Source organism: Liolophura sinensis, chromosome 6 (assembly GCF_032854445.1).
Source record: "Liolophura sinensis isolate JHLJ2023 chromosome 6, CUHK_Ljap_v2, whole genome shotgun sequence".
Classification (NCBI taxonomy): Eukaryota; Metazoa; Mollusca; class Polyplacophora; order Chitonida; family Chitonidae; genus Liolophura; species Liolophura sinensis.
The window spans coordinates 78,181,668-78,195,805 of record NC_088300.1 but is presented as its reverse complement, the minus strand read 5'-3'; the positions used below and the strand labels follow the sequence as shown (position 1 = coordinate 78,195,805).

General features: G+C 40.0%; 1 protein-coding gene across 2 annotated transcripts; it reads right to left on the bottom strand.

Moving 5' to 3' along the window:
* Positions 1-768: 768 nt before the first annotated feature.
* On the bottom strand, positions 769-14,072 carry LOC135468706 (coiled-coil domain-containing protein 172-like). 2 transcript variants are annotated; one of them, XM_064747101.1, is made up of 8 exons: positions 13,933-14,072; positions 13,305-13,390; positions 12,749-12,865; positions 12,380-12,545; positions 5,870-5,971; positions 4,728-4,830; positions 3,853-4,024; positions 770-1,651 (listed from the first exon to the last, which is right to left on the bottom strand). In XM_064747101.1, exons 1-8 carry the CDS (start codon positions 14,015-14,017, stop codon positions 1,532-1,534), a joined length of 951 nt encoding a protein of 316 aa, XP_064603171.1. In that variant the 5' UTR covers positions 14,018-14,072; the 3' UTR covers positions 770-1,531. The 2 variants fall into 2 exon arrangements, with proteins under 2 accessions (XP_064603172.1, XP_064603171.1); XM_064747102.1 differs by lacking the exon at positions 13,305-13,390 and having other exon boundaries at positions 769-1,651; positions 13,933-14,056.
* Between the last annotated feature and the right edge of the window lie 66 nt (positions 14,073-14,138).

Here is a 14,138-nt window from a genome sequence, read left to right as displayed (position 1 = left end):
GTGAAAGAACTTGGTTATGAAAACAACAAAGTTTTTACAGAGTATTTAAAATTGGAAATGTATGCCCTGAAGCAGGTGAGGAAAACTGAACCCGTGATAATTGAATTAGCATTCAGATTATGCCGTTGGGGAATTACTTTCAAAAAAAAAAAATGCCGACCAACCGACCCGACTTTAATAAACAGTGTTTGTTACCCGCAACAAACGACTTTTTAATGATGGCCTGGAGTACCTATGATACAATGTGATGATCAGATGCAAATGTCATTCCGGATGGCAGAGTTCTCCACATATCAGTAAATACAAGCCATCCTTAGACTGAATTTTGGGCCAGGTATGTGTTGTGGTGTACACGTGGGGTGGAGGTCAACCGTAGGATCCGAGGCCCTTAAAAATGTATGAGAATCGAAATATTCAACAATGAGGTGCCCTTCACCGGTGGTTCCACCCCCTGCCCTTCTGAGGCCAGATTAGGCCCTGATAGAGGACATTGGCCATTACTACCTTGGAAGAAAATGCATTGTACTCCATCTAAATTTTTTAAATATTTCATGCATACAATGGGATTTTCTATATTTTTCTTATCAATTTGGTGGGGTTTCTGAATTTTCTTGCCATGGAAAGCAGACACTACCTACACTCACACGAGGTTCCATGCAAAACATGAACTGGTGCCTCCATGGCTGAGTGGTTAGCATGTCAGAGCTGCGCATAACTCGAAAGGCTCGCACCCATGCTGTTGATGTGAGTTCAAGTCCAGTTCATGCTGGCTTCCTCTTCGCTCAATCTTGGGAAGGTTTGCCAATAACCTGCAGATGGTTTCAAGTCCATTTATAATACCAGCCATCGTTCATAAGTACGCCAAAAAATACCAATGAAATAAATAAATCAAAATATGAATTTCCAAAGGTGAACATAGCAGTGTGCAGTTTGTTTGTGAGCTGTAGTTCAAAGATTAAAATACTGTGTCATCTGAAAACATTTTGTTTTATTCAACAAGTGCAATCCTGGATGTATGTCTGTGTTTAGAGGGAATATTCTGTGCACGTAATGGGAAAAATACATTGACATGGACTTGCTTAACTTGGGAGAGAAGGATGTTAAGTGAGATGATATTCGCTATTATTTTCTGATTATTTTTGTAATCATGGAATGTATTGTATAGCAGGTATTGTGATAATTGAGGAAGTCATGTTTCAGATGAATCATGTCATTTATTCCTTTATTTAATCCTCGGCATGAACAGGATATACTGTGCTTGCTCTGCGACTCATTATTTCTAAATTCTGGGAATTATACTAATCTTTACAAATGTGCTTTGAGGGGTTGTTTTGGGGAAGATAGGATGATATCCTAAAAGGAAAAGGTAAGTCTAGCACTAAAACATACTTTTCCTGACAAAGTGATTATGCCAAACAAAAAAGCACAAAAGACATTCAACCCTATACATGCATAACAAGCTGCAGTTACATGTACAAATTTTCACAAATGCTTCTTTACATCCATAATATAGAAGTTTTACAGTCATTAGTCATCCGTGCCCCATGTCAGACAAACTTCCCTGAGGTACAGCAGTCAAGTCCTCACTGAATACATCCTTTAACTCAGCAAAACTCAAATCATCCTCTAAACCAACATCTGGGTTTGATCCCTGTCAACAAAATAAACAAAAATTCCCCAAAACATTTACTCCAGGATTGATTAGTGCAGTGAATCTAACGATGTGCATAGCACACACATAATGAGGTTTACAGCGGTAACAAATCTTGTATATGACTTGTACATATTAAGCTGTAAATTGCAAATACAAAATTGGTTACAAGCTTCCTTATCAGTATATTAGCGGGCCAAATATGTATGTATGTATGTATCCAAAATGCTAGACAACTTTTGTTCACAATAATTTACCAATCAGCTGTCTCAGTATTTTCTGGATGAGCACATTTCCTTAAGGGACTTCATAAGTCCACAAAACTTTCAGCCCCTTAATGTTTTTCACTGTTCCTCTATTCTGGGACATAGTATGTATACCCCAGGTCTATTCTAAATAACTTTTCTCAGAGGCCAATGTTGTAGTAAATGTAATCATATATATCTGCCAAACATTTCTGTTAGGTCACATGATACAGTAGGACATTTTTATCTGCAGCAATAAAAGAGTGCAAACTCAAACCTCCCCTGATAAAACTGATGTTTTGACAATGCCCTTTTGTACCTGTGTCTATGACAGAGCTAACTAACCTGAAGTCTCTGCAGAAAACCTCAACAAAAAAACAAAACCCTGATTCTCCTTCTACACTACAACATATAGAAAAATAGAGGATAATCTAAAAACAATGATAAGTGCAGCAGGAAACATGTACAAACCTTTTCCTGCAGAGCAGATCTGATATTTACTGAAAAATATGGGGGCTTCCCCGTGTGGACTGAGAGAAGTTGCTCACTTTAAGAATATTGCTGGTTGGCAAATTAGTATGTGGCTGTTAAAAAAAAAGGAACTGAAAAAGTTAAAAAAGAGAACACATTTGTGTCTTTGAGACAAGCATGTGGGATTTGGATTATTCTGAGTAAAGTTGATCTTCAAAGAGTATAAATAGTGAAATAGTGAAATATTCTGGAGTATGGAATAAAACATCAAAAAAAAATACACTGTGAATAAAAAAGTAAAAAATATCAAGACTGCTTACTCAGATGAAATGTCTAGTTGACTAAAGAGATTATGCCCTATCTGGCATGATAAATTGCAAGGTTTATTAATTTTTTTAAGTTTAATCTTGGTGTGGATGTTATGCTCAGATGCATTTTGTCATCACCCATTTTTTTTTCATAAATTAGTGAGAGCTTGCGTAAGTTAATAAAAAATAAAAAAAAGAACAAATAGACAATATCCTTCCAAATATTTTTGAACAAGTTTCTGAATCCATTCCTTCATTTCTTATTGGCAAAAGAGGCTTGGGCTAAAGATTACATATGTGACATTTGTATAATTGGATCCAAACTGAAGAGTGAAGGGGAACTGATTGGATAATACTGCCACACACATGACAGACATGTTGTGTTGTTGATACTCTACAAATTTCTGCACTGTTATTTCACACCTTGTTAAAATATATCAGAATTTTGTCAGTTTTGGATAGAACTGATAGAGCTTTTTGCCCGGTGTTACTACCCACCATTCCAGGAGGTTAAGAAGGTGACAAAATGTTATGACTTCATTTCCAGCAACCACAGCTCAAAAACTGGTGGTCATGCTAGGTTGATTGTTTGATATGTTGTAGAGAAAAGTGCAAGCTGCATGTTGTGGTATGACATGGTGGCACATGGAAGTTAGGGAAAATATATTTTTGATGTTAAAGTGGACAAATTTACTACATAAATAGTTAGAAAAATAAATGCGTCAGTAAAACCAAAGAACACTTTATCAGTGGGGGGAGGGGATGGGGTCACAGGAGGATAATTATGAAACAAGTCACATAAAGGGGAATAACTGTGCAAACCACTTCATCTGTTGTACATAAGTGCCTATTCACTTGTCGAAGTCAGAATACCCTCTCTGCATGAAGGTTAATACACAATTCAACAAAAATCAGGTATTGTGTTAATTGCAATACCTGACTGCAATAACTGCCACTCCAGTCCATCATTAACAATGTTTCTTGGGCGTAACCCGACTGACAATCTAAAACAGAGCCATGGCTCTAATTAGGATTTTGATAAAAGTGTTTTTTAATTTTTCACCTGATGCTAATTTCTCAGACATAGTCGAATTTTCGATGAAATTATTTTTTAACAGAACTGTACGTCAAAATGAGGCCACTTTCAGTTGGTGGTTGTTAACAAAAGCAGCAATACCTGACAGGAGAACAAGGGGACCTTCCTTTGATGTCTTCCCACAGCTAACACCCTCTGGCTTTTCACCTGCTTCTGCCAAAGACATTGCTGTAGTTTTTGTAGTTCCTGCTGTAACTCTTGGCAATCCTTCTCATAATTTTGTGTCTTCAAAGTTTCGAGCTCCTTGTGCAATCTATGAAAACAGTGGATTACAATTTACATTACCCTAAATTTTAACAAGTCTTTAATTTATCCAAGCAAATACATTCATTAAGTTACCCGTACTGATAAAACTGTAAAAATGTTAGTAAATGAATAGTTATGATGTCTTAATGCCACATCAACATTATTACAGCCATATTGTGGTAAGCCTGTACTGGGTAAGAGAAAAAGCCTTGTTTGTTTAGATCTATGATATGTTCTACTTCCCTCAATACCCTCAACCCCCAACATCTGATTTCCCCAGAAACTTACAATCACAAGTCTAATTCTCAACTTCATTTCTGGCTGTTGATGTTATTGCCCAAGAGCCACTAGATACTGCATAGTTCCGGCTAAGAAGAATGTTGACGGGCATATATGTATGTATATATGTCACTTTTCAACATCAGATCAAAAGTAGTACGTACAATATGTAAAGCGACAGGCCTTCATGCAACCTCTTACAACACCAATCAACTTGACCTCATGATATCAATGGAACTCAAACAGAGAAATGACTGCAGGCTAAGTTGATAGCAAAGAGCAAGGCAACATATGTATTTAACATATGTATCTAGTTATGATAGCTATAGTCAGTTTAATAATCGCTTTGTGAAACAGGATGCTTTGCAAATGATGTCACATTGGTGTTGTACTAGTAGTACCAGTAAGCCTTCAAACTGCAGATAACCCACCTGGTGAACTCTGGTCCTGTCTGTGGTATCTCAGACACTCTCTTCTTCTCCTGCACTACAGAGTCCACCTTCTGCTTTTCTACCTTTACCTTCCCCTGCAGATCTAACAAGAAAAAAGTGAACACATTTGCGTAGAAAAACAAAACAAAAACAAACAAATACCAACAACATTTCAGCGAACGAAGAATTGGGAGTAAATCCTGGCTCATTGGTGATGTGGGCAACTCAAGCACAAGACATACTAGAATGTCTTGCTTATATCCTGATATTTTCTCTACATGTATATAAATCCATATCAGTGTGTCTGTTGCATCCGTGAAAAAAATAAGCAATGTGCCATATTTGTCGTATTTCTGATTCTATTCATACGTGCTGCAATTTCGTTCACGTCCGTGCTCAGAAAACGTTTTTACAGTTTTAAACGCTGTCTGTAAGTAATTATACATTCTACAAAGGTGCTTAATGCTAATGCAATATAGGTATTTACGTAAATTAAGCACATGAAGAATTTCTACCTCTTTTTTTGGCGAACTATATATTGCGCGGAAGTGCACGACCGTGGGTCATGAGTGAAGGTCTCCAGTAGTGTAATAACCAAATTTAATAACAAAAGTGATATCTACCTAGTGAAGATCAGTGATGGAAATACTGGGATTTCACTGATGTATAAATAATAAACAATAACTTCTACTTTAGTACTGAAGTACCTAAAAAATTGAAGTAATTATCTCAGGAAGTGAAAGTCATCGATTATGGATAATATTATTTATTGTATCTACCTGTCCATGTTAAAATGCACTGACTAACCCTCCATCATGTAAAGAGACGAAGTCACAGCACAAAAGATCAGCACCAATCCATGACATTGTAAAGCTGAATTTTGGACAGGAAATTTCTAGACTCACCCACTCTCACTCAGTGTTTGTGAAGCATTGGTGAATTGCACTAATTGGGCCGTATGTACAGTCTTATGTTTGTTAAGACCACTCACCAATAATATTGTGGTATGCACACATGGGAAGCTTTGTCAGGTACTTGCCAAATTCTCCAGTATGGTATTAAACAACAACCAAATAAAATCAATGAAGACACATGCCCCAGTGTCTATGATCTCTAAGCTTCCACAGCTGGTTCTAGTATACCTTTCTCTTCTGCAAGTAACAAATTCAAACGAGCTCTAACTGCTTCTTTCTGTTCCTCCATCAGGACCACTTTAGCTTTCATCTTCTTGTAGGTTTGTAAATCTGAAATAAAAATAAATGCCTATACAATAAACTATGGCTTCCCAAGGTGTTGTACAAAACAGAACACAAATCATCCAATGATGCCGTAAACTTCTGCAACTATTTCAAAAGTTCCCCACCAAGCACAAAGGAAAGATGCATACATGTATGTCTTAATCCAATCCAGTTCACAACCAAAAGTGAATGGATTGGTTATTGGAGAGAGTTGTGCGCAAAATTTTATCCAAATCCATCAATAACTTTTCCATAATGTTGCAGACATACAGACAGACAAACCAATAGACTCTGGCAAAAACATAACCTCCATGGTGAAAGTAGCAAACATAACACAAATGTATTAGCTTCAGACGATGAGGAAATTTGATTTGAAAGCTATTGAACTTTCGCAAATGTTGCCCTTCCTATGGTCTGGCGCAATGTAACACAGACTAGACGAGACAAATTATTTAGATGGTATAGAACTTTTCACTCAGTGTCAATGCACATGTTGGGGATTCCCCTCCTGTGTAACACCTAAGAGTTATGTCCCTTAGAACAACATTGCTAATTACCTACGATCGCTACACTTTCCCCCTCTAAATAAATGTCGTCCCGACATTAGCTACGTTCATGGCTCATCCACACTTCAACTGATTCCACCAAATCTATCGCTACATCACCGATGAGATAATAACCTAGGCATATTCAACGCAAATTTTATTAGATGGCCAATCTAACAAAATCCATGTCAAATTTCTGTTCTCAACAGATTCATGTGATGCTACTTCTACAATTAGGTAGGAAGATTACATTACCTTGCCTGTTTTCCAGTCTTTCATAAAACTACATTGAAAACAGCAACTTTTTCATTGGATCACTTTTAAAGTCTCGTGCCCTTGTAATACTCAACAGCTGAATCAACTGTAACTGATCATAACTTCTACTAAAAATTCAACAATCCCAATGTTCTGGATCAGTTCAAAATTTAAACAGCAAAATCTACAAAGGAAATGTTATTTAACACTTAACTGCCACAGTTCACAGTCCCAACAATCAAGTCTTCAATTCACTGACACACTGGTTGCAATGGGGTCCACAACATCGGAATTGGTGAGCCTATCCCCAGGGGAAAAAACTGCCATGGCCACGCCACGGTTACTCCGTCACAATTTACTGTCCTCAAACAAGGCGGCGATCGGTACTCAGTGACATTTCCCATTGTGTCGTAAGTCAGCCGGGACTGTGGTTTGCACAGTTCCATTATCTTCGTTGTCACAATCGGAACTGGAATGAACACTATCACTGGCCGCATCCGATCCACTGTAGAGAGTGTCCTCGTGTTGTGTCACTTCAGTTCTCGGAATGAAAAGACTCAGCCTGAGGGTTAAGCTTGAATGGACTCTGTCATTGTTCTACGAACCACTCTTGCCAATCAAAATCAGTATCCAAATCAGTCTCTGGGTGTTCCACAGTGTCGCGCTTCCCTTTTTCCTTCACTTTTCGAAGTATTCCTGACTTTGTTCGAGTAGGTTTTGGCAGCTCCAATGGAAGATTATCACAAGGCGAGCAGGTTTCTGTGCAATGTCCGATCTTTGCCAGTTCCATCCTCAGCTTTCACCTGATAGACAGGACTGTCATCGCTTAGGCGCTGGACAACATGCACCTTGTCTTCCCACCATGATCTCAGTTTTCCAGGTCCACCTCGTTCTGATAAATTCTGGACAAGAACCCTGTCATTTGGCTGAAGGATGTTTGACATCATTTTGCTGTTGTAGTTCTTCTTGCCCTTTGCTGCTGATTTTGCTGCTGTTTCAGAAGCCAGTCTGTACGCTTGTTTCATATTTGTTTGCGTGCCGGGAATCTGAAACGGGGACTAAAGTCACTGAAAATCCGTTCAGCTGCAGTTTTCCCAGCCTTATTCCTTGTGGGGTACACTTGCGCAAAGCGAGTAAAGTGGTCAACAACTACTAACAAGTACTCAAACCCACCCTTAGCTTTTTCCAGATGGACAAAGTCAATGCACACCAGTTCAAACGGTGAGCTGGTCACAATTGGTTGGAGAGGTGCTCGAGTAGCTTTGGTTGGCACCTTGTCCTTGAGACACCCACACTCACTGTTGACGTAATGTTCTACCTCAGCCGCCATCTTGGGCCAGTAGAAGCGCTCTCGTATCAGTGAGATCACTCATTCAGCGCCCATGTGTCCCATATTGTCATGCAGTTCTTTCATAACAAGTATTCGCCACTTCTTTGGAAGCACAATCTGAGTACGTTCTGTTCCTGCAGGTAACGTGTTCTTCCTCACGAGCACACCATTTTCGTCGAAGCTCAGCTTGCTGAATTCTTTCAGCAGTTGTAAGGGTACTTTCATCTGATTGAATGAAAGGCGCTTACCAGTTTTGACATGCGGTATCACAACGCCAATGTCTTCATCGCCCTTCTGCGCTTTAATAATCTCTTGCAAGGGTATTCTTTGCAACGGTGTAGCACAGTCGGTCACCTTGAACTCTGCCACAAGGTTTACATTACTGGACACCGAAGCGATCAGAACATTGTCCGGACGGGTTGTAGTATTTACACCACTAATGATAGCTTGCAATGCATCCTGGGTGATGACCTCTGGGTGCTGTTTCCTGGCTTCATTGATATCAAGAGGCATCCTTGAAAGCCCATCGGCATCATAGTTTATTTTGCCTGGTTTATACCTTATTGTGAATTTGAAGTCCGACAATTCGGTGTACTGTCCAGTTTGGCACTTGTTAAGCTATAAGTCAATGGGTTGTTGTCACTAAAAACCTCAAATCCAGGAGAGTAATATAGGTAATCACGAAATCTCTCATCTCTCACGAGATTGCCCATTTGAGGGCTAGGAACTCTAATTTCCCGGAATGCAGGTAATACTTCTCTTCTGCAGGAGTTAACGTCCTCGACCCATAGGCAACCACAGCGAACTGTCCATTGTCCCTCGTTTGGTATAACACAGCTCCTAAGCCCTTCTGCGCTGCATCCACATGAAGAATGAACTTCTTACCAAAATCTGGGTACGCTATGACATGTTCGGACAGCAGATCATCAACCAGTTCATCTAGTGTTTCTTGATGTTCTGCCGTCCACTGGATAGTTTGTTTAGGATTTACTTGGGCGTACTTGGACTTTTTACGCAGTTTTGACTTCTGAGGGGATTCTTTCCTTTTCAAGAGATCATACAGCATTTTTGCTCGTCTAGAAAAGTTGGCCAGGTATTTCCGGTAATATCCGAGGAAGCTGTCCTACCATCTGTGGAGGAGTGTCTTTGAGTTTTCGCACAGGCTCTTTCTCAGCCGGGTCCATCCGATAGCCATCCCTTGACACCAGGTGGCCAAGATGTCAAACCTCCTCACGAGACATCTCACACTTCTTTGGTTTCAGTTTTATCCCTCTGCCCCTGAGACGGCGAGGCACTTTTCTAGTGTGCTGGAGGTGGTCGTCGAAGGTATCGCTGAATACGAGTACATCGTCCAAGTAGGGAATACAGATCTTGTCCCGCATGTCACTAAGGATTTCCTCCATAAAGGATTGAAAGACGCCTGGCCCACCGGAAAGGCTGAAGGGAATCCTATTCCATTTGTACAGTCCCCAAGGACTAATAAATGCTGTCATGTGCCGACACTCTTCCTTTACAAACCCTTGATGGTAGGCTTTCCCTTGATCCAGTAGGGAAAACCAGCGTTTCCCACCTAAAGTGTTCAAGGCATCCTGGATTCTTGGGATTGGCAGTCTCGCTGGAACAGTCTTCCGATTTAGCTTCCGGTAGTCTATACAAAGACGTAGAGAGCCGTCCTTTTTCCGGACGCAAACCATTGGGCTAGAAAACTGTAATTTACTTTTCCTTACCCATTCATTCTCGATCAGCGTTATTAAATAGTCTTTGACTTCCTGGTAGAGAGGAACTGGCACGGATATGTAGTTCTGCTGAACTGGCGAATCATCTGTTAACTTAATGTCTAACTGCAGGCCTGGGGCAAAGCCAATGTCATTTTCATCCCTTGCAAACACGGAAGATTCTTCATACAACATTTGCCTGACTTTATATTTCTGTTCTTCTGTTAGACAACTGTTTGTTATGTTGATTGGCGGATGCCACAGTTCCTTTCCATGATTATGTGTAACACCTGACTGTGAAGTTTCTACAGACTTTACAACATTTATGGGAATGACCGTTGCATGCAATTTGATGCAATGTGCCAACATGGCAACCCCCTTTAATACTAACTTCTTGTGTTAACCCATTTGTTACAATTACATCAACAGCCACTCTGGTCCCTCTGTTAACAGTCACCAATGAACCATGAACCTGTACACCTTCAGGCCACAAATGCTCCACATTTGGCTCTAACATTACATCTGAACGGTCATCGACTCTTGCTCTTGTGAAACATTTTATTACAACAGTCTCTCCGGCTGGCACTTTGTAGCTTTTTCTACCTGTAGTTACAAAGCCCAATTCTGTGTTTGTTTTCTGATTAATTAAGTTAACCACAGCATTTAATGTTCTCTTATCTATAGTGGGTAAACCTGACTGAATCAAATTAACCTTAAAGCCAAGTCCAGGTTCACGACTGTTGTCCAGATAGAACTTGATCACATTGTATCCTTTAATAGGCTCACTCATGCCCTTTACATCGGACACCAGGAATAGGACACTAAGTTTCTGACTGCTATTGTCTCCTCGTAAATGGAAGTTTATTGGGAGCCAACCCTTGAATGGGATACTGATCCCATTAGCTGCTGATACTGTTAAATTACTGTCTCCAAGGATATCTGCCACAGGTTTTATTTCCAATTGAGGTAAGTGTTCTTTAACCCAGTGAATTGGCAAGAGACACACCTGTGCCCCAGTGTCCCACAAAACTTCAGTTTTTATCCCTCTAAAGTACACAGCATTTTACACCTGTTGCCAACTAAATTTATCATCTGTACTTGAGTTCTGGTTGATGGTTCTGGCCGTAAACAATCTCATGGTTTTTCCAGTTGTTGAATGGCTGAACACACATATTTATGACTTGGCCAATGTATTGTTTGACAGTCTATTGAACAGTATGCAACGGAGTTACATCCTGTACACTGCAACACCTTTGTCAGCATTTTGCCACACTGAATGCAGCCTGGTGGGGATTCATTCCTGGCCATCACTCTCCCCCTCTGTGGTGACCTGTTGTCGTTTCCCGAACGGTTTCCTTTTCCCACAGGTTTCCTAGCTTTACATCCAGCCTTGAAATGTTCCTCTAATCCACAAATAAAACAGTGGTTACATTTCTCTGCGCCAGATTTTCTCCAATTTTGACAGCCCCCTTTTGTCTGACGCTTGGCTAGTTCTTCTCTCATAGCCATAACCTCTGTTTTTAAGTCACGAACAAGATCAGTCACACTGTCTACTGTATCACCCGTTGTTTCTCCATCTGCCTGTGCTGAGTGTACTCCGGCCTTCTTGGTTTTTACTGTCCCACTTTTTGTTTGTCTCTCTTCATACGCAGACATGGACTTTGTAACTGCATCAACAATTTCTTCATCTGTTGGGTTTCCCTCCAACAACTCCTTCATGTCCTGACTGACAGCCACATCCCTCAGGGCAGTATGGATAGAACGCAATGTCCTTCTTCGCACTAACAGAGTGTCATACATTAACCCGGAGTCATCTTCTCGTGACACAAAAACAACTTTTTGTCCCAGGTCCAGAATTCTCACGGTGAAGTCTAAGGTGTCTTCTTTGGTGTCTTGTGACGCTTCACACAACAGTTTATACAGGTCTGTAGCTGAATCTTCTTTGAAGTATCGTCGGAGCAATTTCCTTAACACAGGCAAGTCCAGATCTGTTTTCCCCTCGAGATAACTTCGAAGGTGCTGTGATGGGTTGATTGCTGTCACGACTGCATCAAGAATCTCTGCCTCACTGTACCCCTTCAGTTCTGCGGCTTGTAGCTGACGTATCACATTAGCAAAACTGATACCAGCTGATCCATTTATTTGTCCAGTGAATTTCAAGTCCTTTTTGAAAACCTTGTGGTTGTCTGCTGACTTCTCATCAGCGTGAACTTGTTTGCTACCTTTCATGGCTGTGTCCAAAGCCTTAATCTCGAACTCGGTCTCCACAGAACCCATTGCCGCACTACCCCTGACTGGCACACATTTGTCTTATCCTGGCAAGCTCGCCAAAATGTTGCCCTTCCTATGGTCTGGCGCAATGTAAGGCTATAACACAGATGAGACGAGACAAATTATTTAGATGGTATAGAACTTTTAATGGAAGATGGCGGATAACCAGTCTCATCCTCCCGATCAACCAATCAGAACGATCGTTTCACTCAGTGTCAACGCACATGTTGGGGATTCCCCGCCTGTGTAACACAACATTGCTAATTACCTAAGATCGCTACACAAACAATGCAATTACCGTTTTCCAGGGCCTTCTTTTCATCCATCACCATGGCCAGTTGTCTGTTAGCTTTACCCTTCCTCATCTCTTGACCATTCTCCACTAAGGAATAACCTTTTGTGAACTCCCTCGTTTGAGCACAAAACCCCTCATATTCTTCCTGCAAGTGATCTTGGGCTTCCAACTAAAATGAAAATCAGACAAAGTTTTAATTAGTTATTTAATTGAACATCATACCTCAGACTTGTGTGAAAAAAAAATTAACACTGATATTTCACAAACTCAGTTGCATGAACCAGGTGCAGTAGACCAAAGAATGTGCGCAATAAGTGCAGAAATCCTTGTCTTTAAATTTATTTCACATAGATTTAACATAATCCACATCACCAGTTGATTTTCAAGCAGTTTCATATCTGACAGGAACTTCTGTGACTGTGTCCTTAGGATGACCTCTCTGGTTCCAAGCCATTTTAGGTTCAGCTCTTCACTGTTCAACTGACGAGTCTACAACATTGCCAGTACATGAAATAAAACTTATGTTTTCCTTTCTGCCAAATAAAAAAATGTGGCTGGGAGTTTATTAGGTGGCAGTAAACTTTGAAATGGAGTGAACCATAAAATCAATAAAATCTGAACCCTAGCTGACTAAGAGAAATCTTTTTCATACTCTGCTTAATGCATGCCAACTAGTCGAACAACGTCTTTCCAGTTACTTGTTGTATAAGCCTAAACCTGACCAGGTTGCCATCTTAGGTGATCTAGGATTGTCACCCTAGTTGGCTCATCATCCATCAGGTTGTTTCTTATTAGAGATCACAGTCATGTGACACATGGAATGATAGGTTTGAATCCACCTATGACAATTTTGTCAGGTTAGTCAGCTTTCTTGCAAAATGCATTTTACCTCTGACCAGTGTTCAAAATGTTCCTTTTGAAGCATTACCTTTAAAACTAGTTTCCCTCTTAATTCTGATGTCTCCTCCTTTGTGTCTTGAATTTTCACCTTGCAATTTTCTATCTCTGATTTAACTATAATGAATAAAACAGCAATAAAATATATCTGTACCTTGATATCTGCTATTGTATATTTATACTTTGGTACTGATTACATTTATGAGGACATCTAAAACTGTGTGTCAGGAAGAGTGTTCTGAAACTCATTGTTTCACAATACTTCCAAAACTCTTGCTTCTTTCTTCCCCGATTGGCCAATGAATGGCCTGTTAAAAAATGGAGATATTCCATGATTAAACTGGCAGTGTGGATGCTGCATGGGATATAATCTTTCTGTTCCATTAGTTGAGCCGCTAATGTGATAATTCGATCCTGGTAAAGGGGAACCACTTTGTTGATTTTATGTCATTTGCCTAAAAATGTTGGTATCATTGTTTGATTTTTATTTTTCTGATTGCGATGTTGACAGTTGTCAAAACTTGTTTCATTTGTTGATTTCTTGTGTAGGCTAAAGTTACAGACAGTGTTTAGCTGGGTGGTCAAGAAGCGATGAGTCACATAACGATTTGTTATATATTTAACTTTAAATAGATGTGACCGCTCTATGTCATTTTTACCTTCATTCAAAAGACTTTTCTTTCTCTCAGCTCGTTGCTCCGACTGAATGATTTGTTGAAATAGGTCGTCCAGTGTTGACGACATAGTATTATTTATGGCTCTATATTTAGACTTCGTCTGCTCTTTTCAAAGTTTGGCGCGAGTCACGTGATGGATGGTCATTCGTACTTCCGCTCATCTTCAGCCAATCAAGGGAAGAAACTGT

Bases quoted from the DNA above. Each gene is read 5' to 3' on its own strand.
- LOC135468706 (XM_064747101.1), bottom strand. From the start codon at position 14,017: ATGTCGTCAACACTGGACGACCTATTTCAACAAATCATTCAGTCGGAG. The intron at 13,391-13,932 runs GTAAAAATGACA...TATTCATTATAG, and splicing joins GAAAAGTCTTTTGAATGAAG to TTAAATCAGAGATAGAAAAT. The intron at 1,652-3,852 runs GTATTGCTGCTT...TTTTGTTGACAG, and splicing joins TCCCCTTGTTCTCCTGTCAG to GGATCAAACCCAGATGTTGG.